Here is a 12098-nt window from a genome sequence, read left to right on the forward strand (position 1 = left end):
AGTATTATTATGATTCTAAAAAAAAACGAATAGTAGAATTCTGGAATAAGGAACTGGACCTGAGTTCAAGAACTAAATTTAGAACTAAGAGCAGACTCAGAGTTCAGTTGCAATTCCAACATCCAACACACTAGAAGAAATAATCGATTTTCGACCACGGTTCTCCTTTTTATACGCATCCAGATGAGGATATGTTCCTGACTACCTCAAAATCATCGTCCTTGCGCGAAAAAGCCAAGCAAAAGTAAAGAGTTCAGTTCGGTTTTACATCTCATCCAAGTCAGTCGATAAAACAAAACCGCTTACGTTGGGGACAGAAGAAACCAAGTACAGTATTGTGTAGTGAACAATAGACCTCGAAAATGAGTGAACCAAACGAACAAAAGCTACCGCCGGTACGAAAGAATACAATTATTGTTGACTTCAGGCAGTGCAAAATTCGACCTTCGATACGAGAACTTGAAGGTTTCCTTAAGGAGCAAATGCATCTTGACATTAAACGTGTGCATTTACTTCAATGCAATAAGACCAATAATGTTGTTTATATCCAGTTCTATAAAGAGTTGGATGCAATTCATTTCGCTAAAGACAATAATAATGTGCACTATGTGGAGCATGAAAATATCAAGTACAACATTCCAGTATATATGGAAGATAGTGCTATAGAAGTGCGTGTGCATGATCTACCCTCAAGCGTCCCCGATCCTTATATTCGCGCAACTATGTCCCAATACGGAGAGATTCTCTCTATCGAAAAAGAAAAGTGGAAGATTTTTTTCCCCGGTATTCCAAACGGCGTACGTTTGTTACGCATGCGCTGGAGGAGGCCTATACCTTCTTATGTGATTTTCGGTCAAGATACAAGAATTCCGTGCAAATCACTTGTTACCTATGACAATCAGATGACCACATGTCAGTTTTGTCAAGAAGCTGTTCACTACGGTAAGCCATGTGATAAACTGGACAAGCAGACAACTATACCAAAGGACAACGGTGCTTCCTTCACATCAACCCCAAGCAACCCCAGTACACCTGTGACAGTCACCAACAACAGGGAAGCATCCCCTTCAACGAAACCATCCAACGTATCCCCTATAGAACAAAGTACACCAGCTGCAATTAACAGCTTACCATCTAACCAACCAGCAACTACAAACAATGTACAACAAGACGCATCTACAGCAACTAGCAACGAAATCAACAACAATACCACGGCAATGGATGACGAGACGAACCACGAACAAACTGCCCCTCAATCCTCGCAGGAGGAAAATGGAAGCTCCTCTCCCCCTAGAAAAAGGGTGACAACGAGATCCAACCAAAAAAAAAATTTATTGAAAAAATCGGCCCAATCGGCCACGTAAAGCTTGTACGCAAATAGGCCTGAATAAAAAATATCGTTTGAATAAAAAAAAAAGTAAAGAGTTTTCCGCGTTGTTTTCGAAGTTTTAGAAAATTTAATTTTTGAGTTGTTTGTGGTTATCTCCCTCTGTTCAATATATTATCCTAAATTCCTGATCATATTTTTGATGAAATAGTGAAAGAATTATGTTGCTGCCTTTAATACAAGTCGAGATATTCACGATTAAGTTCTGCCCATTCTTCCATATGGCTAAGTAAAGTAAGTCGTATTCACGACAAAACCAGCAATATTTCAATCCAACACGAAATTCTCATTGACAACTAATTTGGTTGTTAAAATAAGAAAATGTGTTTCTATTTATCTATCACCATCATTGCTGAAGGACAGCACAAAGAAAACAAAAATGAAATTAGTTTTATTAACAAGTTTATTAGCTAAAAACTCATAAGAAGTGTTAAAGCAAAACAATCCATTAAAAAGCTAAAAGGGACAGTCTTGTTGATTCTGCTTGCAAATTTTTTAGATGTTTTTCGCATGTGTTACGATATATCCATATATAAATTTCTAAACCGATATGTAAACATGACATAAACTGTCAGGGGAAAGTGTATTTATTAAGAATTTGTGAGCATTTGAAACAATTGTGGGTAATAATGTTTTTACGCGGAACAGTGAAGTGAATGTGAGTTTCGAATGTTGCACTCTAATTGGATATGTCAAATGATGTTTTTTGTATCTTTCAACCTTCTGGGCTACGCTGTCCGGTGTAGCACTTGTACCAAGTGCTCAAAGTTTTCAGTGAGATAGTCAATTTCGCGAAGTCGAATGAAGAAAACAGCAATTGAGAAGAAAAATTTTCAAAAAAAAGTTTATGTTTCGCTTACGTCTTTTTCTCCAATACAACATCGTATTTATACCTGCCAATATAGAAAAGATAATCGTGACGGTTTTTTTCGGTAGTCGTGTGCCATCTAGTGGCTAGTAGTCGTTGTGGTGTTAACGTTTTTTTCGGTTACAGAAAATCAACTAATTTTTTCGCCAAAATGCTGATTTCGGTCTTTCCGTGAAGTGATGTGATAGATTAATAGATTGATGGTAAAGCAAAAAACAGACATTGAAAAGCAAGACCTACTGAAAATGTTTACTTGATCCTGTAGCATAGCCATTTAATAATCGTGTTGTTTTACCAACATAACATAAAAATAAAGATAATGAACCGAAAATTGCCATCATAAGAGCAATTTCAGCAGCTAGAAGTTTTATATGGAAGATATATAATAGAACAGAAACTGGAACAAACCTATCCCCAGCAAGCCGTTCTAGTTTTATTTATTCGACCAGTTCTTCTATCAAATTTAAAACTGGTCTACGATGCCGTTCTATTTTTTGTATATTTGAAACACGAGTAAAACACTGCTGAGGCTACCAGTTATTTCTTGTTAAAAAATTCAGTTTTAAATTTTGTAACTGACATAAATTATGCATCTAGAACTAGAACACTACTGAATATGCCCTAAGAGACTAAGCACGGCTACACTTTTCATTTGACAAACATCAATGTTACATTTTGTTCGAATGCATTCTTACATATTTGATGTGATCGTTTCCGAGAGCTAGTGTTTAATTCGATTGTGAATTTGGAACACCTTCTAACGAAAACCAGAAAAATATTCTGTTCAACCACTTTGATTAATTTGTTTCATAGATATAACAACACAAGCTGTATTGATGCACCTAAATATTATGAATAAGACGATTTTTTGCAAGAATTCGACATAGAGTTTCTATTTAAGAAGCTTGATACACTCGTGTTTTCTCATGCAGTTCGTTAAAGTGTTTAAATTCTGAAACACAAAATCAAAACTTAAGTAATGAACGCAAGTAAACACGTTATCTCTTGCGTCGTCGTTTCCCAAAAACAGAAAACAGAATATTTTCATTTTAAAAGAAGTTCGTCGTGCTTTTCACTGAATTTATGTTGCAAAAATTACCATCGTAGCAGAAACACGCCTGAAGTTATACCCAACAACTTCAAATGCGTTACGTTTAAATTTCACAGAAATCAGTCCGAATAGATCATGATCCGATAAATTTTAATCATGGTGTATTATCATAACATGAAAATATATTATTTTCCAAAAAATCATGACTCGTTTTGCTCATTTCAAGAATCGGAATTTTGCCCGTGCACGAAAAACATAATATTTGCCTCCGGCAATTTGGTAGCTTCAATATTTCTGGTTAGTCAGGTTGATGACAGCAAAATAGGTGCTACAAATTCATTATCTATTTTCGGTGGCAAACTGCTATGGTTGCCACTAACTTTTTTGGTGGAGGAAGGGAGGAGGGTGGTACAAATTGTATCATACGCCCTTCGGAGTACATGTAAGCTCCGAACGTTCTACGATGCTCGGAAGATACGCATTAATTTGTCTGAGTGGTTCGTTCCTGCGTTAGAACAAAGAAAAGTAAAACAGTATTCGTTGAACAGTTTTTTGTTTGTAAAATATTGAAAGTTTTGCCGAACAGAGTGTTCTACGGTGAAGGTATTACCCACCCGAAAATTCCAAAGGTGGGTAATGGTAATATAAGTATTCTTGATATCAATAAGAATATTTTTATTGTAACTAGGAATAATAAATAAAACCAAATTATAGAATGCTAGTACTCAAGGTAGAGCAAGGATGTGACGATATACAACAGAAAGGTGAGACGTGTTATGCCCAGGTGGGTAATTTTTCATACCGTGGGGGAACGACCCACTATTTTGAATTATTGAAATGATATGTACCCCTTAAAACTGTTGCCGTAGGACTTTTCAGCTAGTTTCAAAATCATTCTCAATATCGGTTGCAAATATTAATGCAGCAGTCTTTTGTGTTCCGTATAAACTTATTTGAGTCTACGAATTTTCGAAATTAATTCTTTGAGAACCGTTCAGTTTTTTGGGCCTGATTTTTTTCCATAAATACGTTTATTTCTTAAGGCAATTTACATAAGTTTTTCTTCGCCGTAGCATAACTTTTACATAGAATTCTTATCCTAATATAATACTAATATACTCACAACGATTTGAGTTTAATAAAACATATTCCTCTTATTTTTTAAATATCATATTTTTTGAACCAAACGATTAACTGCTATAAATTATAAAATAAGCTGAAATATTTATACATTTTGTTGTTGATTTCGTAACCTAATTTCAGTTTGTTTTTATCAGCACATCATTTTTATTAAAATTTTACTCTTGGATGAACTAATGGACGCAGTAGGAGTCAGAACTAACCCTCAAAAGGGTCAATTATTGAATTGAAACTTCAATTGTCTTTATGAAATGATAAAGAAGTTTCATGTAAGAAAGGTCACGACAAGCAAGAATGTGTCGAACTGGGACATTGGATAGTCTACCTTGGGTACGCAAGGAATTTATTAGTTGAGATCTGACATCACGATACTCCACGCATGTCCAAACGACATGATCAATATTGCGATAGCCTTCACCACAGGCACAATGATTAGTCTCGGAAAGTCCAATTTGAAGGAGATGTGCATTTAACGTGTAGTGATTGGACATGAGTCTGGACATCACACGAATGAAGTTCCTACTCACATCGATATTTCAGGAATAATTGAGTGCATCCACCGACCCAGACCATCTTTATCCCAAGAAGCTTGCCAGCTGGCAAGTGTTTTTTGGCGAGACGCGCTATAGAATTCGTTGAAAGCAATCGGTCTCTCATAAATTTCACCCTCAATAGCACCACGTTTGGCTAGAATATCAGCTACTTCATTGCCTGGAATGGAGCAAAAAACTATTGTGATTTCAGGAATCAGGAATCAGAACAAATTGGCTCAAATGGCGCGTTCCCCTTGATATTTGGAGATTTGTGCCTTACCATCAATTTGTTTTTAGCATCATTTTCCCGATATATAAGAAGGAAGGATTGAAAGAAAATGGTAAGGGTTGGACTAGGAGGATGGGAAAAATTGACGACACAAAAACACATAAAAGCAGAAGTAAATTCTGCACCCCCAAGGGATGCTGAACAATCTGCTGGGGATCACATTTAGTGGAAGCAGAAATAAATTCTGAACCTCTACGAGGTCCCGAACAGTCTGCTGTTAATAAAACCTCCAACCCTCGAGAGGATTTAGAGATCTTACAAAAGCGAAACAATTCTACACTACCACTTTCACCGGCCCTGGTGACAAGGGTCGTTTGAGCAAGCAGAAATCTTTTAGTTGCTTAACTTTTATCATTAACAAAAGGGGTTAAGCATCTCATCAATGCAAACCACTCGAAACTCTGGTATGCCGGAAAGTACCGATAAAGGTTTTTTACCATTGACTATCCGAACCGGCAAAAGAAAAGTTTCCAGTAGTTATCAGTTTCTGCATGCGACCATTCAAAAAGTCCAGGAACTAACGAGGAAAAACATTTCTTGAGCAAAATTTCTTTATTCATCAAAATAATCACCTGCAAATGCAATGCAATCATTCAAGCACTTATCTAACTTTTTGATAGCATTTGATTTGTCCATGGCCTTAAAATAGGTTGCAGTTGCGGCGATGATTCCCTCAGATCAGCAAAGGACAAGTAATTTTGTTTTACAGCAAAATAACGAAAATTCTTCAAGCGTGTCTCATATTTAAAAAAAAAATCGACCCTGAACTTTGGATAAATTTTCAAAATCGATTTTTTTTTCAGTCTAGAAGTCGATAAGAATTTTTTTTATTTTAAATATATTTTGATTCAGACTATTTTACGTGGCCGATTGAGCCGATTTTTTAAATAAATTTTTTTTGTATTGGATCTCGTTGTCACCCTTTCTCCAGGAGGAGAGGAGCTTCCATTTCCCTCCTGCGAGGATTGAGGGGCACTTCGTTCGTGGTTCGTCTCGTCCTCCATTGCCGCATCGATGGTATTGTTGTCGATTTCCGTCTTCTTTTCGTTGCTAGTTGCTGTAGATGCGTCTTGTTGTACATTGTTTGCAGTTGCTGGTTGGTGTACTTTGTTCTATAGGGGATACGTTGGATGGTTTCGTTGAAGGGGATGCTTCACTGTTGTTGGTGACTGTCACAGGTGTACTGGGGTTGCTTGGGGTTGGTGTGAAGGAAGCACCGTTGTCCTTTGGTGTAGTTGTCTCCTTGTCCAGTTTATCACATGGCTTACCGTAGTGAACAGCTTCTTGACAAAACTGACATGTGGTCATCTGATTGTCATAGGTAACAAGTGATTTGCACGGAATTCTTGTATCCTGACCGAAAGTCACATAAGAAGGTACAAGGTGAGATGAAAAAACTGCAACAAAGTAAAACGCCATAATTTTTTCATTTTTTTTTAAATTTTATTGAATGAAAGCAAAAAATGTCGGAAATAACATCAAATTTGAGAATCGGTTTAGATTTGTTCGAATTGGCCACCTTTGGCACGAACTATGGCCTTCAAACGGCCAATGAAACCATCACACGCTGCCCGAAAGTGGCTCTGCGGTATTTTGTCCCATTCTCGGCGAAGCGCTTGCTTGAGATGATCGACACTTTGGTATTTTTTAGTGCCAACCTTGCTTTCCAAAATACCCCAGGCACAATAGTCCAACGGATTGGCATCCGGAGATTTTGGTGGCCATTGTGCGGTGGAAATGAAGCGAGGAACCTCATTTCTTAACCATTCTTGGGTGGCGCGTGCTGAGTGCGATGGTGCTGAGTCCTGTTGGAATGTCCAAGGTCTGCGGCCGAAATGTTTGCGTGCCCAGGGCTTCAGAACTCCCTCCAAAATATTTTCGCGATAGATTTGCGCATTTATTTTGACCCCACGGTCGATGAATACGAGCGGCGAGCGACCATCGGCTGTTATGGCGGCCCACACCATCACCATGGCCGGCTTTTGAGTTCTGGTGGCCAACCGAAGTTGCAAATTTTCAGCTGACCTCTCTGGCAAGTAAACACGATCATTTTGTTTGTTTACAAACTGCTGGATAACGAATGGTTTCTCATCGGAGAAAACCAAATTCGGCAGTTCACCACTTTCGGCCAAGCGAAGCAACTCTTTAGCTTTTTCGAGTCTAACTTTTTTTTGCGCATCAGTAAGATCTTGCACTTTTTGGAACTTCAATGGCTTTAGTCCAAGCTCATTTTTCAATATTTGCCGAATGGCATATTGCGATATGTTCAGCTCACGAGCCATTTTTCGGCCACTGCGACGCGGATTTCGTTCAATTCGCTTCTTCACTTTTCGAACCATTTCTGCCGATGTTGCTGTTTTTTTTTCGTCCACTTCCTTGACGTCGGGCTACGCTACCAGTATCACGGTAACGAGCGATGGTACGAGACACAAAAGATTTATTCACTTTTAAATGCTGGAGGGCTCTAACGATAGCCACTTGTGGTTTTCCAGCCAAATGCAAAGCAATCACACTATCACACTTGAATTCCATCACAAATAACTTTTTTTCTGAAAAATTCCCACCAAAATGCTTTTGTGCGCTTGTAAATAATATAATGAGCTGTCACTAGAATAAATCTGACAGCTGTGGGACGAGCGGTTTAGAAATGACAGCAGTCTGAAGTTGGTTGCAGTTTTTTCATCTCACCTTGTATATGCCTCTTTAAGGTGAGATATAGCGGAATGCGCGAATCGCGTTTTTGATCAATTATTCAAAAACTAGATCGATTTTCGAAAATCTAAAAACACTTCAGTTTTCGAAATCAAATTTATCACAACTAAGTATTCTTAAAATTTTGAAATTTTGCTTTGCCGAGCCGTGATTGGTTTTGAAATGTATAAACGGTATTCCGTTCCACGGGGATGATTTTAGAACTGAAAAGTAGTGTTTGTAGCAGAATTTCACAAAGAATCTGGAAATGCAACTCAAAATTATAAAATTTTAGCTAAAATAACCGAAATTTGGAAAAGTTTACATCAACTTTTCCGCATTTTTTTTTATTGCTTGCGCGCTGCTGTTTCGTATTGAGGTGGTGTGAGAAATGCACGGTGGGCACGGTAGCATTATATCGTGAGCAAAAATTACATATAAAATAATGACGCGAATTTATGCAGCATTGGGTTTTGGGTTGAAATGAAAACGAGTTGAATACAATAAAATGGGTATTGTAAGAAGTCGTCTATTTTCTAAGTAACTGTCATTTATAATGCTAAAAATGTCCAACTCTGTTGAGCTCAATGCACTGATGTAGCTGAAGCAATAATGCTTGGCTGTGTAATATCATACAATAGGTATTATTTTAGATTGTAGCAATTTTTATACCAAAGCTAAAACTTCAACCTTGACAGGCTACTGAATGAAATTATTGCAAGCCAAGTATTATCGTTCATGTAGAATATTTGAAAATATAACTTTTATATAACCTGTGATAGAAACAACGTGGCCTGGTGAACTACTGGCAAAGATACCGAAAATACTTGAATGTTCTCTTGTCTTCAATCGTTGTTTTGAAGAATAATCCATGCTTGCTACTAAACTCAGGTACATACATGGTTAGAAAGTTAGTCAATACATATACATATAACTCATGTTAGTAATTCATAATTACTCGTGATTCATAGCTCTAGTGTAAGAGTAACCACTAACAATAACGATTGAATTAGCATAGGTATATTCAAAGTGTGAAGGATTCAAAAATCCATTACGTCCAGTCTTATTTACAAGCCAACATAACGAGAGGTAAGCCCACTACACTCAATCACTGAAAAATGTTCTATGTGCCGGTTTTTCTTGTTATGCTTTGTGCGACAGTTCGTTGAACTGAAGCGGATAAAATTTTGCGCGCATTTTCTGACGCTACATTTCACCTTAAGCGCATGCGTAACAAACGTACGTCATCTAGAATACCGGGGGAAAAGTTCTTCCACTTTTCTTTTTCGATAGAGAGAATCTCTCCGTATTGGGACATAGTTTTGAGAATTTAAGGATCGATGACGCTTGAGGGAAGATCATGCACACGCACTTCTATAGCACTATCTTCCATATATACTGGAATCTTATTGCATTGAAGTAAATGCACACGTTTAATGTCAAGATGCATTTGCTCCTTAAGGAAACCTTCAAGTTCTCGTATCGAAGGTCGAATTTTGCCCTGTCTGAAGTCAACAATAATTGTATTCTTTCGTACCGGCGGAAGCTTTTGTTCGTTTGGTTCACTCATTTTCGAGATCGTTCTATTGTTCACTACACAATACTGTACTTGGTTTCGTCTGTCCCGAACGTAAGCGGTTTTGTTTTATCGATTGACTTGGATGAGTTGTGAAAGAGAACTGCACGAAATTGTGCCATTGTTCCGAAAATAACCAAAATAACTCTTAACACAATAATTCACGAACTAATGAATAGAATATCTTGACATTTTAATAACTGTCTTTTAAAGATTAGTATTAATTGAAAAAAGGTGACTGCAGTAAAACTGACGCCATCTATGTGTTAGGCCCGTGTGTTACTCAAAGATTACAGTCGTATTGACTCAATTTATCAGGTTGAATGCAATTTTTAGCTTATTGAACGAAACATTGTAGTTTATAGACTAATTTCTAGTTCTAACGGCAAGTTTGTTAGAATGAGTTATTTGATCACTAACAAATTGTCTCACCCTTCTCAATTGGATCTATATTTCTTTAAGATAAAATATGATTTCTGAATATCATTGATTATTTACTGTAATAATATGCTTATCGGTCGATTGATCCTTTCGGAAAACAAAAAAAGCTGCAGCTTATTTCGACGGTAGCACAAAATTTATAGTGCTCTAATAGTGCCTTCAATCGATAAACTGTTGTTCCATTGGCCGTCCGGTTCGTTTTGCCAGGGCAATAGAATAGAAGGGTAGCCAAAAATTTGCCACCAAATGCGGCAATAATTTATTACTTACCCGTCGTCTCAACCCAGCATCAGTTGCGCGTTACCCTTTTCGACCTTCGCGTTGAAGCGCGCGCGATTTTCCGGAAGATACCGAAGGACGAACAAACAATTTCAATCCTATCGCAGTATTTTGGCAGCATCGTAAAAAAGAAACGTAGAAGCGATATTCTAGTTACGATGCTAGTATTTAGCTGCTCGGTGGTGGAATGGTGGCGCCACCCAGTCTATAGAATTATTGATTTGACTGCCGCTCTCGCAGCCAACAGCAGAAGTAGAGGCAGCCTCCGCTGTAGCAACATCAGAACCAGAAGTGCGACGGACGGGCCCAGAGTAATCTCGGCTGTGACAGTGTCAACAACAGGCAGGCTCAAATGAAAGGCTTCATCGGAGTCCTGGTGAGTGTGGCTGTAATCGGTTCCCTGTGTAGTGTTCCGCCCGCCGAGGGCAAGAATCGCAACCGTGTTCAAAAGTGGCAGCAACGCACGTGGAAAGCCCGTTTCGGAAGTGCCCCGAAAGGTGACTGGATGTTCGATGTGCCCGTCAAGGGAAGGACCCACCGGAGGAATTTGTATGCCACGTCTCATTACGGATCGGTAACCGGAAGGCACATTCCAAACAGTTATTCTAATTTTCACTACAGAATTAATGATCCGCAAGTGCCTCGGGAAAAAGGACATAATGGCGAAAAGAAGGACATTCTACTGAACCAGAATGGAGCCGAAAATTATCGCATGAAACGTTTCGCGTTTCAAGAGAACCAAGATGATGATGATGGCGACGACGGTGACGATGAACGGGAGCAGTTTACCAATGACTTGGCCAATGCTCCGTTCGTGTTCAATACCGATGTCCGGTTGAGTGACGACAACGATTATTCGGACGAGGACCGTCCAGGCTTTAATAACGATTTAGTGGACTTTGACTTTGTGCGTGATGATGAGGGCAGTGTGGAGTTTTCACCGATCCAACCGGGACCGAATCAACGGTACGTCACAGTGGAAGAACGAGATCCCTTCCCACATGCAGCACCCATTCCACAGGGGAAGAATGGGACGCGCAAGGTTCAGTACACGCTAATTGTCCACCACGAGGAGCGGAATGGGGCTGCTAATGATCTAAGAGGAAGCGACAGCTCTTTCCATTGTTCTCTTGCTCTAGTATTGGCTGTTTTGGGACAGCGGGTAAATGCGGCACATATTAGATTGTGATTGTGATAAAAAAAAGCTTCAACTTTAAAAGGCATGCTTCCATGTAACGAACAATTTATCGTCACGACAATAAAGACTTGCTATTCAATGTAGTGCTAAATAGAACAGAGAATCAATAAAATTCGATAATGTTTCAAAATTGTCGTTGCAAAGGTTTTCTTCACTTTACTTTAACTTACCGACGAGTTGTGTTTGACATTTCCTTGTTTTGGGCTAACGTTTTCATTAACGTAGCAAGCCTCGATGCTTCCATCTATAATTGGGTGAAACGCGATAACTGCTTCGTCGTTGTTTTTGCTTACAAAGTTTTCTTGTGAAGAAAGTTTAGACTTTTTAGCGAGGGTGGAGGGTCAGTAAACAACAGATATGCCGACATCAGCAGAGACGTTTGCCGAGATTTCGGAATATGCGCTAGCTGTTGCCGAGATTCAGCACGACAGCTGTCATTTATTGCTGCGTTACATTTTCGCTTCGCATTGCGCGATTATTTTCTGATGAAATTCTCGAGTGAAAAAATGAATAATCTTCGAAGAAACGTGGCACCACTTGCAAGTAAAAATATTGAATAAATATAGTGACATGTTTCGCTTTATAAAAAGCGACTTTATCAGATCACATTATAAGGGAAAAACACCCAACACGGCTCAAAGAGTC

General features: G+C 38.6%; 1 protein-coding gene across 1 annotated transcript; it reads left to right on the forward strand.

Moving 5' to 3' along the window:
• Positions 1-10506: 10506 nt before the first annotated feature.
• Positions 10507-11618, forward strand: LOC131431834 (uncharacterized). The gene is made up of 2 exons (XM_058597738.1): positions 10507-10804; positions 10877-11618. The coding sequence occupies exons 1-2, from the start codon at positions 10608-10610 to the stop codon at positions 11442-11444; spliced, it is 765 nt and encodes a 254-aa protein (XP_058453721.1). The 5' UTR covers positions 10507-10607; the 3' UTR covers positions 11445-11618.
• Positions 11619-12098: the final 480 nt, after the last annotated feature.

This window comes from Malaya genurostris, chromosome 2 (genome assembly GCF_030247185.1).
Source record: "Malaya genurostris strain Urasoe2022 chromosome 2, Malgen_1.1, whole genome shotgun sequence".
Lineage (NCBI taxonomy): Eukaryota > Metazoa > Arthropoda > Insecta > Diptera > Culicidae > Malaya > Malaya genurostris.